General features: G+C 41.1%; 2 protein-coding genes across 2 annotated transcripts in view; one reads left to right on the top strand and one right to left on the bottom strand.

Moving 5' to 3' along the window:
* The first annotated feature begins 8,965 nt into the window (after positions 1-8,965).
* On the top strand, positions 8,966-25,208 carry LOC113038192 (GTP-binding protein SAR1b-like). The gene is made up of 7 exons (XM_026195448.1): positions 8,966-9,120; positions 16,039-16,114; positions 18,082-18,201; positions 18,688-18,753; positions 18,833-18,936; positions 19,626-19,757; positions 23,988-25,208. Exons 2-7 carry the CDS (start codon positions 16,057-16,059, stop codon positions 24,102-24,104), a joined length of 597 nt encoding a protein of 198 aa, XP_026051233.1. The 5' UTR covers positions 8,966-9,120; positions 16,039-16,056; the 3' UTR covers positions 24,105-25,208.
* LOC113038190 (solute carrier family 22 member 4-like) overlaps positions 24,983-26,260 on the bottom strand; it is a 35,048-nt gene continuing 33,770 nt past the window's right edge. Inside the window, exon 11 of the mRNA XM_026195445.1 lies at positions 24,983-26,220. Within this exon, the coding sequence (XP_026051230.1) occupies positions 26,148-26,220 (73 nt within the window). The 3' untranslated portion in view covers positions 24,983-26,147. The remainder of the gene's footprint in view (positions 26,221-26,260) is intronic.

Raw genomic sequence — 26,260 nt, 5'->3', positions numbered from 1 at the left:
ACTTTCCTGAGTCTGCTCTTGCCGTGTGTTCTTGTTTTTGTTTGTTATGTTTATTGGATATCCTGGTTTTGACCCTGCCTGGACTGTTTACCCCTTTTGGATTGCCCCTCAATAAACCTCTTACCTGCATTTGGATCTCTCCTGTGCTTCTTGTATCACCGAATGTGACAGAATGACTCCGTCAACCTTGAGATCCGGCAGTATGCCGATTAACGCTTCTTCCCCAGCCACCGAGCGGAAGAGAAACAATCGGTTTGAGGGAACCCGCCTGGTCGTGTTTCGCGGGACCAGGGGAGGTCGCCGAGGAGGAGGTGGGCGAGAGGAGCCCCTTCAACTCGGGGCTCATGTGGGAGGGACCAGAGCAGCCGTCTCACCCGGGCAGAAGGAGAAAGCCAGCGCCATTGCCCATGATGGCCGCAGGTCCAGCGCCACAGCACAAGATGGCCGCCAACCCAGTGCCGCTGCGGTGCATGGCCACCAACCCCACACCACGAGGCAAGATGTAAGCCAGCCTCACACCACAGTGCAAGATGGCTGCCAGCTCAGCGCCAACGCCCAAGATGGCCGCTGACACATTTCTCGATTACTTCAAGATGCCGTCAAAGATCCTAGAGATTCCCAAGACGGTTCACGTCATGGCTGCTGAGCCAGCGCCACAGCCCAAGATGGCCGCCAGCCCAGCGCCACAGCACCGGGTGGTCGCCAGCCCAGCACCACAGCACAAGATGACCGCTAACCCAGCGCCGATGCCCAAGGTGGCCACCGGTCCAGAGCCACAGCAAAAGATGGCCGCCAGCTCAGAGCCACAGCACAAAGTGAGTGAGTGAGTGAAGTGACATTCAGCCAAGTATGGTGACCCATACTCAGAATTTGTGCTCTGCATTTAACCCATCCGAAATGCACACACACAGAGCAGTGAACACACACACACACACACACACTGTGAGCACACACCCGGAGCAGTGGGCAGCCATTTATGCTGCGGCGCCCGGGGAGCAGTTGGGGGTTCAATGCCTTGCTCAAGGACACCTAAGTCGTGGTATTGAAGGTGGAGAGAGAGCTGTTCATGCACTACCCCCACCCACAATTCCATCCGGCCCGAGACTAGAACTCACAACCCTTCGATTGGGAGTCCAACCCTCTAACCATTAGGCCACGACTTCCACGACAAGATGACCGCCAGCCCAGCGCCACAGCACAAGATGGACGCCAGCTTAGAGCCACAGCACAAGATGGCCGACTCAACGCCTGAGTATCCAGAAAAGGTGCCACCGACTCGCCATCATAGAGGGCGGAGGAGGAGGAGACAGGCATCTACCGTTCTTCAAAGCCTGGAGAACGCTCCCGAGTGGGCCGCTGCCGTCCAGGAGGACGTTCCCGAGCGGGCCGCTGCCGTCCCTGAGGCGGTGCCCGATGCTGTTCCGGAGGCCAAGGTGGTGCCCGATGCCCAGGCAGTACACGATGCTGTTCCGGAGGCCAAGGCAGTGGCCGATGCTGTTCCGGAGGCCAAGGCAGTGCCCGATGCTGTTCCGGAGGCCGAGGCGGTGCCCGATGCTGTTCTGGAGGCCGAGGTGGTGCCCGAGGCTGTTCCGGAGGCCGAGGTGGTGGCCGGTGCCGAGGCGGTGCCCGATGCTGTTCCAGAGGCCGAGGCGGTGCCCGATGCTGTTCCGGAGGCCGAGGCGGTGCCCGATGCTGTTCCGGAGGCCGAGGCGGTGCCCGATGCTGTTCCAGAGGCCGAGGCGGTGCCCGATGCCATTCCTGAGGTGGTGCCCGAGCCCGAGGCGGTGCCCGAGGCCGTTCCAGAGGTGGTGCCCGAAGCCGAGGCGCCTCACGTCTCCACAGGCAGTCCAGAGTCGAGTCAGGTTCCAGTGAACTCTCTAGAGTCGAGTCAGGTTCCAGTGAACTCTCTAGAGTCAAGTCAGGTTCCAGTTGACCCTCCAGAGTCGAGTCAGGTTACAGTGAACTCTCCAGAGTCGAGTCAGGTGTTCGTGGACCCTTCAGAGTCAGGGCTAGTCACCGCTGACCTTCCAGAGTCAGGGCTAGTCACCGATGACCTTCCAGAGTCAGGAATAGTCACCGCTGACCTTCCAGAGTCAGGGCTAGGTACCATGGACTTTCCAGAGACAAGGCTGGTCACCGTTGACCTTTCAGAGTCAAGTCACCGGTGATTGTCAAGGACTGAGTTAAGTCACCGGTGATCTTCATGAACAAGTGCCAGTCACCAATGATCTTCGCAAAAGGAGTCAGGCCAGCACCGATCTTCTGGAGTCCAGTAAGAACACCAGAGGATTACCAGAGCTTCGTCATTCCGCTGGTCCGGCCGCACGGAGGTCTGATCCGCACTGGAGGGCTTCCACCTTGACCATAAGGCAGTGGTGGTCTTCCGCTCCGCCCTGGTGGACTCTGGCACCGACCACGAGGAGGTGGTGGTCGTCTGCTCTGCCCTGGGAGGCTTCCGCCTGGACCACACGGTTGTGGTGGTCTTCTGCTCCGCCCTGGGGGACTCCGACGTCGACCACAAGGATGTGGTGGTCTTCCGCTCCGCCCTGGGGGACCCTGGCATCAACCACAAGGACGTGGTGGTCTTCTGCTCTGCCCTGGGGGGCTTCCACTCTGACCACACGGACATGGTGGTCTTCTGCTCCGCCCTGGGGGGGCTTCATGTTATTGTTTGTTTTTTGTTTTGTGTGTTCACTCCTGTCTCTGTTCCCCTCTGTTAGTCTGGCCCTCCGTCCCTCCCCCTGAACCTCCTCCGGTCCTCCTCCCTCCTGGTCTCCCTGTGTTGTGTTTTCATTCTGGTACCTGTTCCCCATGTTTTTCTTTTCTGGCCCTCCGTCCCTCCCCCTGAGCCTCCACCTGTCCGCCTCCCTCCTGGTCTCTGTTTTGTCTATCGTGGAGCGTCTGGGAGCCGCTCCGTAGAGGGGGGGGTTCTGTCACAGTGTCTGGGTTGTGTTCCCTGGGTTTCCACTAGGTGTCCTCCGTTCCCACGGTGTCTGTCACCTTATCACTTCCTGTTCCCTTATTTGGTCACCTTCCTCCTTGCTTTAGTTAATTGATTGTTCCCCACCTGTCTCCAGTTCCCTCATTATCCTTCTGTGTCTTTATACCCGGTCTGTCTGAGTCTGTGTCACAGAGTCCTTGTCTTATGTGTGATACTTTCCTGAGTCTGCTCTTGCCGTGTGTTCTTGTTTTTGTTTGTTATGTTTATTGGATATCCTGGTTTTGACCCTGCCTGGACTTTTTACCCCTTTTGGATTGCCCCTCAATAAACCTCTTACCTGCATTTGGATCTCTCCTGTGTTTCTTGTATCACCGAACGTGACATCAAGTCTTAGACAGTGTTCTAGGTTATTTCAAGCAGAGTTTTTAGGTCCTATAATTAACACCTCTGTTTTTTCTGAATTTAGCAGTAAGAAATTACTCGTCATCCATTTTTTTATATTGACTATGCATTCCATTAGTTTTTCAAATTGGTGTGTTTCACCGGGCTGCGAAGAAATATAGAGCTGAGTATCATAGCATAACATTGAAAGCTAACACCATGTTTCCTGATGATATCTCCCAAGGGTAACATATAAAGCGTGAAGAGTAGCGGCCCTAGTACTGAGCCTTGAGGTACTCCATACTGCACTTGTGATCGATATGATACATCTTCATTCACTGCTACGAACTGATGGCGGTCATATGAGTACGATTTAAACCATGCTAATGCACTTCCACTGATGCCAACAAAGTGTTCAAGTCTATGCAAAAGAATGCTGTGGTCAATTGTGTCAAACGCAGCACTAAGATCCAATAAAACTAAGAGAGAGATACACCCACGATCAGATGATAAAAGCAGATCATTTGTAACTCTAAGGAGAGCAGTCTCAGTACTATGATACGGTCTAAATCCTGACTGGAAATCCTCACATATACCATTTTCTCTAAGAAGGAATATAATTATGAGGATACCACCTTTTCTAGTATCTTGGACAGAAAAGGGAGATTCGAGATTGGTCTATAATTAAGGGGGGGGGGGTGAAATGCTTGTTTTCACTCGATATCCTGTTAATCTTGAGTACCTATAGAGTAGTACTGCATCCTTCATAACTCCAAAAAGTCTTTAGTTTTATTATATTTATAAGAGAAAGATAGTCTGTACCGTTTTTTCCCGGAAAAACACGAGCGGCTGGAGGCGTGACGTGTGGGCGGAGCTAAAGAATCACGAGCGCGAGTAAGCGCTCTTCCTGGCAGAAGTGCCCTTAGGACCCATATAAGGAAATTCAGCTCCATCTAATGTCATACAGACCCATACTCGAAAAAAACTTTCCGAAACTTGTGACAAACTGGAAGGAGTATTTTTGGAACAAAAATACTCCTTCAAACGTACAACTTAATTTTTGAAACTTTGTCCATGTTTATTATGGGAATCCAACTCTTTAACAGTGTAAAAAACTCAGTATGCATGAAATAGCATTTTAGCAAATAGCATCGACCTTAGCAACAACCCTTCAGCCCTTCTAACCGGGGTCACAGTTATTCTTAATTATTATTATATTCTTATATTCTTGTGTGGATCTATTCCATTATCACACTGAAAGAATTTGAAAGTAAACAGACCCTAAATATCCCAAATGGGACAACTCGTTAGCCGTGAGTTGAATCTATCTCTTCAGATCTCCCAATCACCAAGCTCTCCTCTTTGGCCAAACAAGGGTATTACAGGAATAGTTATAGAACTGTTATAGAAGTAAAAAAAAAAAAAATTACGTTCGGGACAAATTCTTGTTGAATGCTGTAAAAAAGCAAATGCTGAAAACCTGTTACATGCTAATATGCTGGCAGGAGTTCAGATAAAGACATCCAGCTTTGAACCATAGTAAAGAGATCATTCATACTAGTGAACTGGATGATGTCGATGAAGAAGAAATAACAAATGAGCTTAAAACTCAAGGAGTAACAAATGTGAAACTAATTATAATCAAAAGAGAAGAAAGAATGATTAAAATGAATACATCAAGAAAGAATTCAGATCAGGTATCTAAGTGTTTCCATAGACCTATATACACCCAATCCTCTGAGGTTTTTCAGTTCTCAAGAGTATGGACATAAAACAGACAAATCTCTTGATTTTTGGTAACAACTGTTTATTGAATTTTCTTCTGTGAACAATAGTATAAAACCGAAAGCAAATGTGCAAATGTAGAACCCATCCCACCCCCCGGTAGACTAAAGAGTAGAGAAGATAATAATAAAAACAAATTAAGTAATATTAATGCATCAAATACAGTAAAATAATATTTACAAAGATTTTAGTAAAGATGAAACAACATTAAAAGATGAATGCCATAAATTAACAGTTTTCACATTAGATCCATGTATACGAGAAGTTGAGAGTTCCATTGAGATGATGTCTAACAAATAAACCGCCCAGATTCATCTGTCCACGATTGACTAGCAGTGAGAGCAGCTAACACTAAACATCTTTGTTGGACGGACAAGGTGAGGTCCCAAAAATCATTCATGAAAAAATGGTGTGGAGTCAAACATATTTCAATACCCAACAAATAAGAAAGGTCCTGTGAGAGCTGAGATAAAAAAGGTGAGAGAGAGGGGCACTCCCCCCCAAAAAATAGACTGGTCCTCCAATTCCAATCTTTACTGGTGTAAAAAGTGTCATGAGTCTTGTTTAGTGTCTGCCTGTCCGTCTGTGTCTATGTCTGTGTTACAGGGGGAGGCGGTGGATTTGTCTAACGTGCCCGTGGAGTACCTCCATCTGAAGGAAGTGTTCAGTAAGTCTCATGCTGCTTCTCTTCCTCCGCATCGTCCCTACGACTGTGCCATAGATTTATTGTCAGGTAAGTCTCCGCCTAAAGACAAATTATATTCACTTTCTGTTCCAGGCTATGGAGAAATATATTTCTGATTCTCTAGCTTCGAAGTTCATCCGCCTTCCTCTTCTCCTGCGGGGGTGGGGTTTTTTGTGGGAAAGAAGGATGGATCACTGCGACCTTGCATTGATTACCGGGGACTGAACAACATCATGGTAAAGAATACTTATCCTTTGCCGTTGATGTCTTCGGCCTTCGAGAGGTTGCAGGGAGCGTCAATTTTCACAAAACTGGACTCACGCAATGCTTATCATTTGGTTCGTATCAGGAAGGGGGATGAATGGAAGACTGCCTTTAATACCCCCAGAGGGCACTTTGAATATTTGGTCATGCCCTTCGGGCTTTCCAACTCCCCAGTGGTCTTCCAGGCACTCGTCAAGGACGTGCTGCGAGATATGATTGATCAATTCATATATGTCTACCTGGACGACATATTGCTTCTTTCTTCTTCTCTCCAGGAACATGTGCAGCACGTCCGACGAGTGCTTCAGAGGTTGCTAGAGAATGGGCTTTTTGTCAAGGCGGAGAAATGCGAGTTTCATGCACAGTCAATTCCATTTCTGTGGTATATCGTGTCGACTGAGGGAATACGCATGGATCCCGAGAAGGTTAAGGCTGTAGTAGAGTGGCCAAGACCAGATTCCCGTAAGGCCCTACAGAGGTTTCTGGGGTTTGCTAACTTCTACCGGCATTTTATTCGCAACTTCAGCCAACTAGCTGCACCTCTGACCACCTTGACCTCCGCCAAGACTGCGTTCAGGTGGTCAGACACAGCTGAGGCTTGAAGCTTTGAAGGTTTTGGTTTGAAGGACATATCCTAATGACAATGAGGAATTAATAATAGTCAGAAGAGGATCTATGACTTCTGGAAGCCCCTCTTTTAGGAGCTTAGATGGTATAGGGTCTAACATACATGTTGTTGGTTTAGATGATTTAACAAGTTTATACAATTCTTCCTCTCCTATAGTAGAGAATGAGTGGAACTGTTCCTCAGGGGGTCTATAGTGCACTGTCTGATGTGATACTGTAGCTGACGGCTGAATGGTTGCAATTTTATCTGTAATAGTATCGATTTTAGAAGTAAAGTAGTTCATAAAGTCATTACTGCTGTGGTGTTGGGAAATGTCAATTTAGCCATTGTATTGAATAAATACCTGGGGTTATGTTTGTTTTCTTCTAAAAGAGAAGAAAAGTAATCAGATCTAGCAGTTTTTAATGCTTTTCTGTAGGATATGTTACTTTTCCGCCAAGCAATACGAAATACCTCTAGTTTTGTTTTCCTCCATCTGCGCTCCTTTTTTCGGCTCTCTTTAGGGTGCGCTCAAACCGATTTTATAAAACACAGATACATTTGTAGTGGTTTGTTTCAGGCATTGTATACAAATTGTAATAGTCTCTCTCCAATGACAACTAGGTAGTCTAATCAAAGCGAACTATTATAAAAAAAGCCCCACAAATTAAATATATCAAAAGCGAAATACACCAAACAGTAAAAACTATATTAGGTGAGATAGGTTAAACGTACAGTATGGGATTTTTGGCCACCAGGGGTCAATCAATCACAATAATAACATAAGACGTACATTGATGACGTCGGGAAAGAGCGTAGGCTCATGGGAGTTGTTGTTCATTGGATCACGTGCTCTGTCACTCCCTATCATTCCTCACTCAGTCTAACGTCGTATTTTGACAATCACGTCTTTTCGAACGGAGAGATATATGAATTATGAGACCCCTATCAAATCAATATTACATCTAGCTAGTAGTAATATATGTTAAAAAACACGACGCCTTTCGTTAATAATTATAATTACCTTTATACTATGATATCGAACAAGATAGTGAACTGCATTTGAAGCTACTTTATCCAGCTAAATATAGAACAAATGTAGATTTACATTATACTATACATGAGAGCTAGTCCGTCTGCGTTTTACACAAGACATCATCGTTTCACAAAATATACGGATAGATACAGTTAGCTGAATGGATGCATACCTGTTTATCAGAATGCAAGCGAGTTCGGCATCTCTCTGTAGTTTCAGCTTGTCACAAAACTCTATCTTGGAAATGCAACTCCAATATTTACCCGTGTCTTGTTTCTTATCCTGTCCCAAAACCTTCTCGGGTCATTTATTTCACCTGTACGTTTGCACTTCACAGAACGTGCAGGCAAAGCATAATCATGATCCATAACTAAGTTATTGATTGAGGTATAAATACGAATATAAAAAATATAAATCTAAAATATAACAGTCTCGATCAAGGCTAGCTACTTCTTTTTCTTCTTCATCTCTATAGTCGAAGTCTAGTCTGTATTTGGCGGTTCCGCAGGAAGTTAGATAAACTATAGGGGTCAAAGTTTATATGACGCCATAGACGGGCGACAAAACGGAAATAAAGAAACGTGCTGTGTCTTCTAATTAAACTATAATTTTCTCCGGATTTGAAAGTTCATGGAAAATGTCAGGATAATGTAAGTACACAACTAAAAGATATATATAACATAGATATAGTGATTTCTGCTATTTTTAAAGCAGAAAAATTACATACTGCGCCTTTAAATTAGCTTATTGATTGTTCTATTCGTTTGCGCGTTGTTTCAAGGACACGCCCACAATAAGGGAACTCATGAATATTTATGTAACCTCCACCCACGGGAACATTTTTTTCACGGGAATCGAATATTACACAACACCGTTAACCGGTCTGCGCTCATTCTCTGTGTCTCGCGCTGCCGAGCTTCGCGGTGATAGACAGTACTTTTTCCTTCAGCGGAAGTCGAGCGGACAGCGCACATGCGCACTTGGTACACGTGGCATTTCCTGTGGAGCGCCGATTTCCGCCGTACTGGAAACACTGCAGGGCTTAGCTTCAGCTTCCGGAATGATATTTCTAGAGCACACGCGACGGTGCTTCAGATGGAGAAACACACACGACAAGAAAAAAAAAAACACTACGAAAGCTGTTTGCTTTATACAATATACCTAATAATTATTATTTTTACAACATTTGTGTGCTGCATAATCCCTTTTGTGCTTAAATTATCTAAATTGTTATATTATTAAAATAAATCTTGTGCTGTAGTTGCTGTAGGATGTTTCGCGCCGGATGGTTTCGATTGTGACACACAGCGGAAGTGGCGCCATTGTTGTGTGTCGTGGCTGTGAGCGGCTGTGAGTGTCTTCTCTCGACTCTGCTGAAATATTCACTCATTCAGCTGCGCTAATCTGTAGACACACTCGAGGTATGTTTCTGTCTCTTGGTGTGTGTGTTTGTGAGTTTTTCCTCTTCCTTGTGTGTGTGTTTTTCTCCCCCGTTTTTGTGTGTGTGTGTGTTTCTCCTCTGCCGGCCGCTCGCGCTAAAGCTAACAGCTGATGTTAGCCTGTAATACTGAAGCTCGTTTAATTAACACCAATCATGTAACTCCGTGATGACACGCCGTTCGTGTGGATGAGCAGATCCGTGCTCCGGTGTGTGATGGTTATTGTCGATTGTGTGTGTTTGTGTGTGAGGAAGCTTTGTTAGCTCAGTTAGCATCATCAGTGACACGTACATATTCTGAAACAACGACTCTCTCTCTCAGATCGAGATAAACAGATCAGAGCAAACATCAGAGTAAATCTCTTTTAAAGACACTTGTCATGTACTTCAGAATGTGGTGTTTGTATTCATGCTGCTTTCATATGATTTTGAGATGACTCAACACGCATTTATTAAGAGTTCATGGATTAATAATTTGCCATTATATATAACATCCCAATTGTTTCTTCATAAATGAACATTATGACAGTTGTGATCTATCACTCCCCATGTCGCTCCAGATCATAAAACTATTATAAAAACAGAGAAGACTGTCTTATAGAGACAGAAAAGTTAATGAAGACATCCAAATTACGCTTATGGTGTGTTTTATTTGTATGGTGATAAATGTGAATACAACCCTAAATTAAATCTGTTCATCTTATAAAATGAGTGTGTCTCCAGAAGATGTTTTATGATGCAAGTGACAGAATCCTCTCAGATTTGATCAAAACATCTTGATAACTGTTTGACCAATGAACAGAAGCGGACAGAATGACGTCATGATACTGGATGTGTTTGGGTCACATGACTTTGATTTGACAAACGCTGTTTCAAATATTAATGAGCTCTGGTTACAGTCATATCTTCAAGAGCTCACAGAAACCTCTTAGAAAATCATACAATATTTTAGAGAGAAATAAAACTAAACTGCACAAATAAGTTTATGTTCAGCTTTTTATTTGTACTTAGCCTTCATACAAACAATACATTTGAAATCACTGTCAAATAATAGTCTCAGACACACCTAATGAACATTAATATCTTTAACTTCTAACACACAACCAGTCAAAAGTGTTTGAACCGTAAGATTTCTCATGTGTTTAAAGGAGTCTCTTCTGGTCACCAAGCCTGCATTTATATGATCAGAAATACAACAAGAACAGTAACATTTAGAAAAAAAATTGCTGTTTAAAATAACTATTTTAAATATTTATTATAATATTGTCAAATGTAATGTATTCCTCTTTTGAATGGTAGAGTGTGTAATGTTACAAAAGCTATTTATTTCAGATAAATGAAAAATATTAAAAAAATTAAACCGTTTTGCTGTTCTTTGGATCAAATAAATGCAGGCTTGGTGAGCAGAAGAATTCTTAAAAACCATACTAACAAAAAAAAACATTTTAAAAACATTAAAAGTCAATTTCATATAAATTCATATTAAACACCTGCGACGTGGTTTGATTGTGTAACGTGCAGTGCTCATGTAAGCGATATTCAACAGTCAATGTCACATCACTGGTGATGTATCGAAATATTGGAAATGTGTTTAAAAATCATTTCACCGTTATTGAGACAAATAATATTGTGATACATATTGATATTGAATAATTGTCCTGCTCTAGTTGTGTATATGTAGTAGATTGTGTTCAACACACACACAAGTGATGATCAGCTCAACACAGAGAAGCAGAGAAATTATACACTGATAAAAAAACAGAAACGGTGTTGGTATCGGATTGGATCTGGGTCGGTATCGGTAGATACTCATGGATCGGTTCTGAAAACTTGATCTCGTTGCATGCCTAATTTTGACCAATACAATGTTTTTTTGGGCTATTGCTAAAAATATACCCCACTTGAGACCGCTTTTGTCATCCATTTAACATCTAATAATTTAATCATTTAGCAGATGTTTTTAACCAAAGCGACTAACTAATGAGAACAACAGAAGCAATCAGACCAATGAGAGAACATCAACCGTATACAAGTGTCATGAGCAGTCTCAGTTAGTGCAGCACAGAACACACAGCTATGTGTTGTATTGTGTGTGTGTGTGTGTGTGCTGTCCGCGAGACTCTTGATGACGAATGTGACGCAGACGGTGTGTGGATGAGGACGGCCCAAGTATATCAGTGGTGCTTGAGTGTCTCTCTCTCTCTCGCTCTCTCTCTCTCTCTGTCTCTCTCTCTGTCTGTCTCTCTGTCTCTCTCTCTGTCTCTGTCTCTCTCTGTCTCTCTCTCTCTCTGTCGCTCTCTCTCTGTCTCTCTCTCTGTCTCTCTCTCCCTCTCTCTCTCTGTGTCTCTCTCGCTCTCTCGCTCTCTCTCTCTCTCTCTCTCTCTCTCTGTCTCTCTCTCTCTCTGTGTGTTTGAGAAAGCAACGGTTAGGTGTGTGTGAGTTTACGGTACGTCAAATACAGGTGCACATCTATTCTGATCAACTGAACAGTATCACAGATCACTTGACGGAGAGAGACTCTGAAGCGCTCCGTGTGTTCGGTCACTTGCTCTCCAGCTCACACACTGGGGGTTAAATCAGAGAATTTATCAGCCATTGCCTAATATTAGACATCATTTATTCACCCAGAGAGAAGATTGTCACGTGTGAGTGATTTACTCTCAGTGTAGAGGGTCGGTTCATATGTGAAGAGTTATCTTTGTGAGGCGTTTCATTCATAAAGTCAGATATTTCTCTCTTGATATCATGAGTGATCTGCTGGATGAGGTCCAGGTTCACAGTCTCAGTGATTATGAATATTATTGTTGTTATAAAGTAGGGAAATGTTTGCACAGCCTTGTGCTAGTGAAAACAACTACGTGTGTGTGTGTGTGTTCGAGTGAGTGTGTGTGAGGTGTGTGTGTGTGTGTGTGAGTTGTATGTGTGTGTGTGTGTGCGCGTACGTGCGTGAGTGAGTGAGTGTGTGTGTGAGTGAGTGTGCGTGCGTGAGTGTGTATGTGTTCACGAGTGTGTGTGTGAGTTGTGCGTGTGAGTGAGTGAGTGTGTGTGTGTGTGTGTGCGTGTGCGTGAGTGTGTGTGTGTGTGTGTGAGATCATGCTGACGTGTAGCTCACACGTGTCCTCCACCTTTAGCACTGCTGCTCTTTACTCCAGCAGCTGACAGACTGATTGTGCAACACCACGCTCCTTCATTCACATCTCTGATGATGATGATGATGATGATGATGGGCAGAAACGCTCTGAATATGAACACTGACTCATCTGAGACCCGCCTGTCCACTTCAGCAGCTGCTGATTGTCTCAAACTCATTTTGAACTAACTTTGTACATCTGCTGCTATCAAACGCTCAGATCCTGATAACGGCTGAAGGTTTTATCACAGAATTACAGTTTGCTGTTGTGTTACAAAACGAGTTGGAAGATAAGTTATGGATGTTCATTACGACAAGGTTTTGTTCTTTAAATAAAGTACATTATAAATATAGTTTACGTATGGACTGTTACATTCAGCCAGATCAGTTTAATGGCTTAATACCGACCTGAGATAATCTGATCATTAGGAAACAACTGAGCATGCACATGTGTGTTTAACCCTGTGTTATGTGCTGGCCAGAAGAGAAACTGAATATTTACATCATATTTCCTAAAGAAAGCTCTTCTGAACACTGCGACTGAAGATCTGCACATTTGATTTATTTAGATGCATGTAATACAAGTGGGAATGAATATGTGAATCAGATTATAAACAAAACTCTGAAAGTAAGTCATTTTGCTTTGCAAAAGTTAGTGTTAGTAATATTCTCTGCAGGTCATAAAGGTGCAGACAGGATGCAGCGCACCTGTGGAGCACTGAGAGCAGACTGGGCATATGCCTAACTCCAGGTTCACACTCTGTCTGGGATGCGTAGCCTTTTTTTTTTTTTTTTGAGCCCATGTTAACGAAACAGAACGTTCACACTGCACACAGTAAAAAGATGAGAACAGAAAAGGTTATAAGTAGAAAGCTGCGAAAAGATTTAATATCTTGCGCATGAGCACAGAGAGAGTTGTGAGTGCACAGGACACAGGTTGAGAGAGGAGACACGTTGTGAGGCAGCATATATCTGATCCTTACACAGTCTATGATCTGAGCACGCGCGTCTGGTTTTGTTAACGGAGCAAAGGAAATCTGCGTGAGAGTCAGTGATGCGCGGCTTGATCCAAAATGAGCGGGTGCCTGCGGTTATGAGTCATCCAAAAATTGTATCTTAATTTAGATCAATGTTTTATCAATCAGTTGCCCTTATTTAATATATCAGAAGCACATCTATAGCCTAGCAGACAATGTAATAAGGCGCCGGCACGATCACTTGCATTGCATGTGAACTAAACTCAGCGTGTGCCTCACAGATTTGAGAAATATAGGCTATATATTACAGAAAGCTTGAAATATCTTCTTTTAAATGAAAATATTCAAACCCAAATAAATGGGCTACTCTCTGATGATGTAATCCATATGAAATGTGCATTTCTCTGGCGTTCATGGCGAGTCTGCAACGTCAACTTCATCTTTGCAGCAACACAGAAAACAACAGTTTATTACTACTCAAAATGACTCCTTGCATATTTAGGAACCAGCAGGTCGTTCTGTGTTGAGCGAGACCCCACGGAGTGAGCGAGCGGAGCGGGATATTCAGAAATGCGCTCTCCGCTCACGAGCTCTGATCAGAACAAACCCGAGCCATATGTCTGCTGACCTTGCAGAAACATACAAATAGACATAGCCATATTCTTGACAAAATTATAATATATTAAGTTGTTTTATTATCATATTATATATTATATTCTTTTTTTGCCTAGTTAGTTTTGCCTACGTTCCTATGGCCCAATGACGCTACGATGAGAATTTACTGCTTTTTAAAAATGCGGGTCGGGTACAATATTAATTTTTTTTTTTTGTGGTCCGAGTTGCGGGCGGTTAGTTGAAAACGTCGGTCGGGTGCAGGTTATTAATACATTGACCCGCGCATCACTGGTGCGAGTGGATAGATTCGCGCTTTCACATTATTTTAATGTGCTTTTGCGTTACAATAATGCCCTCTCGTTGCTGCTTCTGAACCGCTTACACATAACTTACTGTATACGCACTGCAGATGCGTACAGTGACCCTTGGGCAATAAATATATTGGGCAAAACATATAACACCTGAGGCGCCGCTACAGTAAGCTAGAGATAAAGCTCTCATTGGTTTTCTTTTGGAAATTTGTTTAAAATTTATACTGAATGCATTTATGACTGTAAAGCATGTGTGTGTGTGTCAAAATCGTGATTAAAATCGAAATCGCTAAATTGATAAATCGTGATAGGTTTTTTTTTGTCCATATCGCACAGCCCTAGTACTGACCACACACAGCTGTCCGCGCGCTCGTCTGCTCAGAGATGGGCACACACTCTCTGATGGTGATTTTTACATCACACCTACCTAGCGGTCCATAGCGGTCTCGTGGACGGGGAACGTATAAGAGGCTTTAAGATGCAGTCTGTAAGACGCGCATGGGAACATGACTTGATGTGCGAAATTGCAGAAAATGTGCGTTCACAAATGTAGCCTGTGTTGATCCAAATATGGAAAGCACTTTTGAATTTAATAATTTAAGGTTCTCTCCAGAGATGTTTTGCCACATTTCTTCAGTTAAGGATGATTGCTGCGTAGTATATAGTGTTTCCATTTGCTTGAACTTCAAGTTGCGGGGCAAACCGAAAATCCGAAAATGGTTTCGTGGTCTGTATTAGTGGACCTGAGACAGTGGTACTGTTCAGATGTGAATGGGTGGGTTTTTGTTAAATGTTAGCCAAAATCATCACAATTAAAAGAACCAAAGACTTGGACTACTTCAGTCTGTGTGCACATAATACCATCATTTTATATATACTGTGTGTGTGTGTGTGTGTGTGTATATATTTTTATATCTATCTCTCTCTCTCTCTGACCGCTGATTTCACTTTCAGATAGAAGTTAAGAGAAGGATAAATGAAATGTCAGAAGTTAGTTAAGAACATTCTGGAGAGTGTTTAATGTCCTACAGCAGGAAGAATCGAGCGATACGGCACACTTCTCCATCCTCTCAGCTCAAGAACAGTCTGTAGATAACAGAATTAGGAGAGGATTCTTCTGTACGTCACTGTCGACTCCTCAACTGCTGAAGCCATATTTGATATTTTGAAAGCATTTATTGATACAAATGTAATGGATTGGTCTTAATGTGTGGGTCTGAGCACAGACGGATGGTGTGGCCTCATAACTTCTGAGTTAGAGTTAACCGTGTGTTAGTGAACGTTTCTGCAGTGTGTGTGTGTGTGTGTAGATTGAGACGGCTGGGAAGCTCTGTTCTAGAGGGACATCTATCAGCGTTGCACTCGTGTCTCAGTCTCGCACAGACACGTATGTTTAGATAGCGTGTAAAATTAATACAAGTTCAGTTTTTAAAAAACATGTCTAGTCTTTCTGGTGGTGTTTCCCTCATACGACTGTGTATCATGTTTCTAAATGAAGAAAGTAACCTACTCTCTGTGATGGGTTTTCAGTCCTTAGGGTTAAACTGTACATTCATGCATGCTGCTGTTTTATTTTTCTGATTAAGCAACTTTATTAATTATGTATGGTTTATAAACATTATTTTGAACAGTTCTTTTTCCCCAAAGATAGTCATGTTATTTTATTATCGTAATATTTATCTCCCTCTTGTGGCCTCAGGGGAGAAACCTAAAGCTTTCCCCAAAACGAAATCATGCCTTTTAATTTCTAATTTAATTTAATCTGAATGTTGATCATGTTTAAGTAGACAATTAGAGTTTAGTTTTTCAGTCATTTTGACAGGCCTAGCCTCCCGTGAAACCTCTTTAATACTTCTGTTTCTTTGCAGATATTCCACGGCCTGGATATGTCCTTCATATTTGACTGGATCTACAGTGGTTTCAGTAGCGTTCTGCAGTTCCTGGGTGAGTTCCACAGACTCGAAAACATTCTCTGTCCGTTTTCCAATCGAACACTGAAAAACACATGGATTTCCAGATCACTAACGTTACCCAGTTTACTTTGGTAGTGTGAAATATTTCTGTTTGAACTTGCTAATCAACGACAGAAACCGTGTGTGACTGGATTTTATTCTTCAGGAGATTCAGAGACTCACGCACTGCATCGTGGGCAGTGTTTGGGGTAACGAGTTACAAAGTAATAGATTACAGTAACTATGCTACTTTTTTGGGTAATGAAGTAAAGTAATGCATTACACTAATAGTATTGGTAACTACACTACTGTACTAGACTATAGGAACACGCTTTCCTGCGTTACACAAGCCGTGTTTGTGTTTGCCTGTGTGTAAAGTTCTGGGCCGGGTTTCCCGATCACGATTGATCTTAGCGCTTAAGAGTGTTTTCTACGAGTATTTTTACGATCGTTCGTTATTGTTTGACGTGCGTTTCCCAACATTGCACATAAAGCAATCACACAGCTGTGCTTCAGGTGCGACGTAAGAGTCGCTCTCTGTTTGTCAAGTGCTGAAATCTCATCTTACAGACGCACGCGCCTGGCGCTAACTAAACTCACGCTCGGTGTTGTGTACATCGGTCTGGCTGCGATGTCTTCTCATCACCTTGACTTTAACTGTGTTTGTAGAAGACTGAAGATGTGTTTCCAATACATTTATTTATTTGTGGAGACTCACCTCGATTTTAAAACTAAACGATATTCCAAAAGGCTTTGTTGAATAAACGTACTGCATGTTTAATAATCATAACAATTCCTTACATTTATATGTTTAAATATCAAAAGGAGGCACAGGTGTTTTTATATCCCTGTATTTCTGAAGGAAGACGTGTGTTATACGCCTGATAAAGCAGCGTTTGTGAACCCAGCGCTGCTCTGTTTACAGCTGTTACCATGGAAACCTCTGTTTCTCGCATCTTAACATTGCTCTTGATTAACATTTCTTCCATGATTTATTTTTTATAGTAAATCCCCTTTGTTTAACAAAAAATTACATTTGCTTCATTTTCAATATTTAAAAGAAAATCTAAATGAATGTTTTGTGCCTTCATTTAATTACCAGAAAAATATAAATACACAACAGAATTTGGAGAAAAACAAGGCTATTTTAAGAAAAAAATTAATAAATAGTTGTTTTTATGCATTTAAATAATTACACATGCTAAAAAAATCAAATAAAACATTTCATAACATGTAATTTTTGTAAAAACCTTTAATAAATTGCTGTGAAAAGTGTTATGATTTAAATTAATTAGACATGCTTTTTGATTAATACAATTCAATTTAACCAGTGAAAAGAAGTTGAGAAGAAAATAAAACAGAAACAACTGGAATCCAGAAAAAAGGAAAACAGAATTTGGAAAAATTTCCCTAAATGATTTTACAAAAGTAAAGTAATAAGTAGTGAAGTTAGTTTTCAAATGCAGTAACTAGTAATCTCATTTCAATTTACAGAAGTAACTAGTAACTAATGACATTTGAGTAACTACCCCGACACTGATCATGGGTCTGTGTTCAGGTTATTCCTGTTCGTCCAGCACACACTGATACTGAGCTCTGAAACACACCGTACACTCGCTTATCAGAAATATTCAGAAGAGTCCAGTAATTGACTCAGTCTGACCAATCATATCGCTCGTTTGTCCTGTGGGCGTCGGCCTTCACTCTTGACATGAACACACTGAGTCATGCAGGAGTCTTCAGTGTCTCTTAAACAGCGAGTGAAGAGCAAGAGTCGAGCCGAAGCAGAACGCACTGATATCGTTTAATGGTTCATGATTCTTATAATCATCTGCCACACAACAGTGTGAATAAGTTCAACCCTGATTGCATCACAGCGGTGGGATTGAAGTGATTGTGATTCCATGAAACTGCTGCAGCACAGACTGTGTTTAATCGGGTCTACTCTCTCTGTTTCAGGGCTGTACAAGAAGTCTGGCAAATTAGTATTCCTCGGTCTGGATAATGCTGGCAAGACGACACTACTGCATATGCTGAAAGATGACCGTCTGGGTCAGCACGTGCCCACCTTACACCCCAGTGAGTGACCCTCCAGAGATCTGTGAACATGAGCGCTTCACATTCTTCATGAACACTACACTACAATATTACACAGTTCACATGTTTCTCATGTCTTCACCGTGGAACTCTCACAGTTCTGAGTTAATTCTTCATAATCCAAGTCTCACACTTTACGTGAACACAGTGAACATTTCTTTCACAACATGAATACTGTAATCCAGACTTCTCTTAAATCCAGAGGAATCCCAGCGGCTCATATTCACTGTGAAGTATGATAGCATCGCATGGTCTGTGTTTGTGAGCACAACGCTTCCAGATTACTGATGCATTTTCACAGTGCTGACATCTTTTTAGTCATGTTTTGAACAGTTCCTTTGTCTGTGAACAAATACAGTGATGATATTTCAGAATTCAGAAGTTGTCATCTGAAGTATGAAACGGTTATTGTTGAAGTGAAGCTGATTTCAGTGTCAGGAATGATCTCTCTCTGTCTGTTCCTCTCAGCCTCGGAGGAGCTGACGATCGCTGGCATGACCTTCACCACGTTCGATCTGGGCGGCCACGCTCAGGGTGAGTAGAGGATCATCACCTCGCTCCGTCTGCATCTGATCCTGATTCCTGTGTGACCTCAGTGTTGTGTTTGTCACAGCTCGACGCGTCTGGAAGAACTACCTCCCAGCCATCAACGGCATTGTGTTCCTGGTGGACTGTGCTGACCACAGCAGGCTGGCCGAGTCCAAAACAGAGCTAGACGTGAGCTTCATACTGTCTGCACAAACACTGCTTTCTTAATCATACATAATTATATACCTTTATTAACTTGAATACATTTTTACAAAGTTGTTGTTCCACATCTTGCCTGATGTTGAGCTTCAAACAATGGGCAATTTGAGCAGTAGAAACAATTCAATGATAAGATTAATGATTATTATTTTCTAAAAATGAAGTCAACATTTTTAAAATGTGAAATAAGGGGATAAAGTTTAAACTTTCTATTTATATATAAAGGATTAACATTTATTTAGAACATTGAAGTAAAATAATGGGTTAAAATTTAAATTGAAAAAGAAAATGAGGATCTAATTTTAAAATAAATATTTTAAAATGAAGGTTATAGTTTAAACAAAATATTAAAGAGGAGTTTAAAATTTACACAAACATTTTCTACACTGAATTAAAATTTAATCTGAAATTTAAATAATGTTGAATTTAAATAATGATTTTAAAATGTACAATAAGTTGTTCAGAAGTAAACTAAAGTATAGTTTGAGTTTAACAGTGTCATATGGAAATGTTATCTGAAGTGTTTCAATTCATCAAGTCTCCTGTGTGCGTGTGTGTGTGTGTGTGTGTGTGTGTGTGTGTGTGTGTGTGCGTGTGTGTGTGCGTGTGTGTGTACCTGTGTGTGTGTGTGTGTGTGTGTGTGTGTGTGTGAATAACAGGCACTAATGACAGATGAAACCATTGGAAACGTGCCCATCTTGATCCTCGGCAACAAGATCGACAAACCTGAAGCCATTAGTGAGGAGAAGCTGCGTGAGATCTTTGGGCTGTACAGTCAGACGACAGGAAAGGTAAGACGCTTCGTGAGAACATGATGTTTGAGATGAGAGCCTGCAACAGTCTACACACACTGACGCTCGTGTCCTGATTCTCTGTGTGACAGATAGATGTGTGTGAAACCATGGCTCTTTCAGGTCCTCTGATGTGAACCAGTCTGAATACAGTTAGCTGGACACGGATTGGCCAAATGCTCGTCGTGTGGAGCGTAGTTTACTCTCATACTCCATGATCAGACCGTGATAGACAGACAGGCTTCTGTTGAACTGTGATCAGGTCTCTGCATCACTGCAGTGTGAGGGTCTCTGGGGATGTGGTTTCAATCAGGTCCTGTGATTAGATCCTGTCACCAGCTGTGTTTAACACGGTGTTAGCTCAAAGCCCTTTCAGACAGCAGCGAGTGCTTGAAACCGCTTCTGTTTGAGATCTGATGTGGGTTCTGGTCACTATACAGGGCAGGAGTATTTATTAGCCGTGTGAAAGGCTACGCTAGCCATTACCAGAGTAAATATGGTAAATACGACAGCTTGGAGAAATCAGACAAATATACAGTCCTTTATTTAGTAACATCTTTTATCCGTCAGTACGTCTCGTCTCTTTACACCTGACTGTCTGATCTTCATATTTATCTCTCAGTATGCCATACAATATAAAGGATAATTATAGTTTTGTTCAGAATCTCCATCTGGCAACATTACTCCGGTCTGTGCTCTCTTTCTTCTGTGTAATATCAGTAAATGCCTCTCTTTCTGTGTGACTAATTTTCAATCCTCACAAATTGATTCACTATGATCGGTGTATCACTTATTGTAATACTGGTATAACTTTTATGCTTTTGGATTTAAATCTTATGAGTAAACATCGAAGCATGCGAACAAACGCCGCTCTTATGTTGGTTTATTGATCTCGGCCAGCTCCGGTGATGTATTTCTGACCAGTTTCCTGATGTTGGTCATATGATGAGGGTTGTGTGACATTGTTCCAGAGAGACGTGTAAAGAACAGCTTCTGGAGCGACGGAGGAAACTAGCGCTCGACCGATGAAGTGTTTCTGACAACCGATGGCATATCTTGGAATGCTAATATTATTTTCATTACTTTATTATTATTTAAGAAATTTCAATGGATTAAAAAATGTTTCAAATAAACATATTTTAGATGACAGTATTTTATAATTAAGAAGACCGTAAACACTGTGATTAAGAGGGCACTCCATATTCTGGGAAGTTTGTGTGCATTGGGAATCATATTTTTCTAATAAAGCCAGGATAACACTAATCTTACACGCATGAATATGACCATGAGCAAATGAACCCCAGCATAACTTTAAATCAGGAGTTTAAAGTTGAAAGCATTGGATTCACACGTGATCATGATACACACTTCACCAGATCTCAGCTGGACTAGACTCCGTCTGTAAGGTTCATTGTGAACGAATCTTTAATGTGATTCAGGAAGAACGAGTCGTCTCGTGGAGTGATTCTTTCAGTCGTTCATGTGCGGTGTTCCACAGGGCTCTGTCCTGGGACTAGTCTGAAGTTCATCTGTTTCAGTGCCGTCTGAGCCCGAATGAGGATTGATTAGTTCATCTCTCCAGTCATCACATGACAGAACCATAAGCTTAGACCTATGCAGTCTGAGCCGGAAAGAGACTTAATAATAATAATAATAATAATGAGCAACTCTTTATTAACTTTGGTACTAGGCAAAAAAAAAATATTATTTTGATTAATAATTTTTTTTTAAATGGTCTTTTACGGTGTTTATTACAACAAACATTTAAATGAAGATCTGTGAATCTTTTCACTAGTCTTCTGCTCTAGATTTAGTCTTATTTATCTTGTGTGATGTCACAGCAGAAAGCCTGTCACTCATTCAGTGCTCTTGGATAAGAACAGAGCAATATGTGTGATGTGCACTGCTCAGGTAAAATACTGTAGTAAAACTACGATTCTGTGGAAGCATTAGACATCAGCGTAAACTTCTGTCGTCTCACTATGATGATATGAATACACAAATTTCATTCCTAGCTGCTCGGAGTCACTTCATTAACATTCAATTGTTTAATTTGACAAATCCACCATCATATCACACACACAGGAAAGGATGATTTTAACATGAAGAAACTGTCAAATATATTATTATTTTCGGTCTTAAATCTTTACTTTTAAAGGAATAATCACATTTATATTCTTTTTAATTTTAACAGAAAACCTTTGTTGTGCAGCACTTTGTTTACCAAAAAAAGGTCATTTGATTATAATAAATTAAATTGGTTTATGCTTTAATCTGATTACCAGAAGAAATAAGAACATTTTATACGTCCCTATTATTGTTTAAAAAAGGCACGCACCTGGCGCTAGGTTAACTCCCGGTCTGTGTTATATCGGTCTGGGTGCGATGTCTTCTACAGACACAGTTAAAGTTAAGGTGATGAGTAGACTGAAGATGAGCTCAGGTGGTTGTGCTGTGGGGTGTGTTTCCCATACATTTATTTATTTTTGGAGACTCGCCACAATTTTAAAACGGATTGATTTTCAAATAGGCTTCGTTGAATAAACATGAGTAACGTTACGTATGGCACATTTAATAATAATAATTCCTTACACTTATATGTTTGAATATCAAAACGAGGCACGGGTGTTTTTATATCACTGTTCCTGAAGGAAGACTTGTATGTTATTTGCCTGATAACACCGTGTTTGTGAGAGTAGCTCTGCTTGGTTCACAGCTGTTATTGGGGAAACCTCTCGCGCTTTATACATCTCCTGCTCGGAAATAATTAATTTGGATTTTCATTAAGTCCACCTGATTTACGCAGCAAACATATATTTTGTTTATCAAAACAAATATCTACTCTAGAGGGACTTGGCTGTTGTTATTGATTCTATTTGGAAGTCTTTCGGAAGTTAAGTTGAGCAAAAGCGTCGTGAGCACTAACGTTTGTTTGTTGTTTCCTTTGAAACAGTCTATACAAAAAATGAAAAGGAAAAAAAAGTTTAAAATACAGTGTGACTCTTATTTTTGGATGTTTACTGTTCTTTTTTTTTTTTAAATTTCATTAGCATCTGTATTTAAACTATATTCATTGAATGTTATAATAAAAAAATATATTTTAAAAAGATTGAGAATCAAACGAGAGCTTGTTAATTGAAATTTGATTGAATCGGGATATCTGATCGATACACAACCCTTTTTATTACAACATTCGGTGAATAACCACCATGACAGAAATTAAAACATTTATAAACTATAAGAATAAAGCTACAATTTGAGACCAGAAACACAGTAACTGTAAGAGTAAATAATAATTATGATGCAGATGATGATGATAACTGTGCACCCGTTTGTTAGGAAGATTGTAAATTAATGTCTCTATCAACGCTGTCACGTAACAAAAGAACGTACGATAGTTTAAAGACTTCTATACAGTCTATGGTTAAAGTTTATGGATCTGTCATGTTTTCTGTTTCTTATAGCATTATAGTTTTGTCTTGTAGTGTGATCACTGTTTACAGAAGGACTAGACATGTTAGGGAAGTAACACGTAAGATTTTATATGTTTGATAATGAACGAAATGACTCAAAAAGATTTGTTTGTTTTGCTGAATGAGATTAAAAGGTCACGTGTGTTTGTGTGTGTTTGTGTGAGCGCGCGTGTGTGTGTGTGTGTGTTTGTGTGTGTGTGTGTTTGTGTGTGTGTGTGTGTGTGTTTGTGTGCACACTCGGGCATCATCAGCAAAGCAGAAAAACGTATCAGCTGATGCAGATATTTAAAATGCCAAATATCTGCCTTGACGATATGTCGGTCGACCACTAATGGAAACGCAGTGTGTGATTTGTGCTTGTGCTATTAGCCCCGACCCACTGCAGAAACCCCCGCTTTAGTCAAACACAGCCAGCACAGATATATACACACACACACACACACACACAGACACATGTTTTCTTTACAGACACCAGTTTCACACATTGGTTGTCATAGTAACACTAGTTTGAGTTTCCTAAGACATTGCACATGAATCACACATATATTAATTTTATTAACATTTGGATTAGGATACAAGTTTAGATACAATTGTTTTATTGTTGTTTCTTGAAACATTGATTTAAAGTGTCAGTTATTGCATTATTATTTCAGTCAACCCTATAAAACCCTTCGTTACCCCAAACTACATATAAAAGCCTGATCAGTGGCACAAACGTAATCAGTGCAGTGTTTAATGGTTGTGTTTGTGTGTTCAGGGCAACATTCCCCTGAAGGAGCTGAACACTCGTCCTCTGGAGGTGTTCATGTGCAGCGTGCTGAAGAGACAGGGCTACGGCGAGGGCTTCCGCTGGCTCTCTCAGTACATCGATTAGAGGAAGAGGAAGAGGAAGCACCGCACTCATCCCGCCTCCAACCACTCGACTCACAGACTGTTATCATTCAGTTCAACTGTTTCTCACATTATTTCTTACCAAAACAACAAACCTGCAGCGACTCTGCAAATGTGGTCAATTCCAAACAATGAATCTTCGCAAGTTTAATTTACTCTGTAATTTGATGTTTGTTTTTTTTGTCCGTTGATCTATTTCTGTTCATCAGTGAATGATTCTGTGTGTGTACACCGCTTCGGAGTCATTTGCGTCACACACTTCAAACAGGAAGTGCTCTGACTTCTCTCCAGTGTTTCGTTTCCTGTCGTCAGGCTTTAAGAAGTCGAGACTGTCTAATAATGTGCTGATCTGTTGAATTGCATATCTGTTTATTTTTTCCCCCAAAAATGTAAACAATTGTACTGCCACATTCAGAAATTAATTTCCAAAGTTACTGTAAACTGAAATATAGACCAATCGTTGTTTTTCTTGTTTAGTATGATTTGTAATTGAAGACAGGCACAGCGATGAACCTCAGAGTAATGTGTGGATATCATTACTGACCACAAGTGTGTGATCGTCTGGACGAGACTTTCTCCCACACAGATGATAATATTAACTGCTAATGACCAGTAACATGATGAGGACACACACGAGAGCGAGATGATGTTCGATAGCTTACAGCAGAAGTGTACAAGCCAGAGAAAGAAGGACAGCTGTTAATCGATCACATGGAAAAAATGTAATTTATATAAATGCTATATGGATTTTTTTTAAAGCTGTCCTTGAATAGCTCTTAATTTGAATAACATGGAGGAAAAGAGAAAAAAAAACGTTATGCATGCCTTGTTCCGTGATTATAATTAATTTTTATTAGTGTATTTTTTTTTTATAAACACAAATAACATAGTGTAAAACATCTAAACCGGGATGAGATGCCAGTCTTCTAGCTCAGTTTCTGTGGAGTCGCAGTGGAATGGCACATAAATGCATTTTATTTTCTGTACTGTCCTTCTGTGTATCATTGTCATTCCATGAGCTGTTCCATCTACGGCAGATACAGATGTTTCCATCAGAAATTGTAATAAATATTTGCAATGAAACCAAGCCATGTTGAGCTCACTTTTTTGGTGAATTGCTGAATATGTCTCATACACATGCAGAGAGAAGTGTGGTGTAGTTCCTGCAATAAAGCCAACGCAATCCAAACAGCGATAGATAAACCACCTCAGCCAGGGTTTGCAATGAACACCAATGAATGTGGCACAAATAACAGTCGGCTCACAAATCTGTGAATCGAGTCGAGCAAAGTGCCACTGAGGATGTGCTCATGCATCTGGATACTTATACATTCACTTTCCTTCTTTTTCTTCTGGCTTTTCTTATTGTATATGAAGATGATAATTATGCAAACTGTATAATGTTGATGTTAACTCAATAAAAATAAAGAAATACTCCTGAAGTTACCAGACAGGTTATGATTTCTCAGACGCACAGCTCTTTCACTGTCAGATCTGCAGGAACTCGGTTCTGATCCATCACTTTATCCAGGTCCACATCCGCTTCTCAGTACTTACACGTCTATGAAGAAGGTTTGTGTTTGCTCTCATCCCAGGGATAAATGTATAAACAGCAGTGCTCCTCTGGCTCTGCTGTGGTTCTCCGAGGCATGATCGTAATCGTTTGACTGTAAATTTGATCCAGAGGTAGTTGCATGAAAAATCAGTTTTAATTTGTGCATTTTGCACAAGCACCTAAATATACAACATTCTCACAACAGCTATTCATATCTTTGAATTATGTTAACTACAATGGTAAATAAAAAAAGAAAAGAAATTCATGTTATAATACCAATTACAGAATGACAAAAAAAAGAACATCAATGTAAAAATGACCTGTAGACATAATTTATTCACATTTAATCAAGAGTTGCCATTAAATCTGTGAAGCCATCGACGAGGGCCATGTAGGATCTTCTGAATGTCTTCGTGTCCAGAGGAGAATTGGTATTTATTTTTCCTGCCGTGAAGCCGTCGACTTTTCCTTTCACACATTTTCTTCTTTCACAATGACTGTTCCTTTCCCTTCCTCCAAGGTGCGTTTATCTCTTCCAATAAAACTAATACAAAACAAGAAGTAAAATCTATAGATAAAGATTT

This window comes from Carassius auratus, chromosome 21 (genome assembly GCF_003368295.1).
Source record: "Carassius auratus strain Wakin chromosome 21, ASM336829v1, whole genome shotgun sequence".
In the NCBI taxonomy this organism is placed as follows: Eukaryota; Metazoa; Chordata; class Actinopteri; order Cypriniformes; family Cyprinidae; genus Carassius; species Carassius auratus.
Note: the sequence above shows the minus strand (reverse complement) of the source record. Positions and strands in the feature narration are given on the sequence as shown.

Bases quoted from the DNA above. Each gene is read 5' to 3' on its own strand.
- LOC113038192 (XM_026195448.1), top strand. From the start codon at position 16,057: ATGTCCTTCATATTTGACTGGATCTACAGTGGTTTCAGTAGCGTTCTG. The intron at 16,115-18,081 runs GTGAGTTCCACA...TCTCTGTTTCAG, and splicing joins TAGCGTTCTGCAGTTCCTGG to GGCTGTACAAGAAGTCTGGC. The intron at 19,758-23,987 runs GTAAGACGCTTC...TTGTGTGTTCAG, and splicing joins ACAGTCAGACGACAGGAAAG to GGCAACATTCCCCTGAAGGA.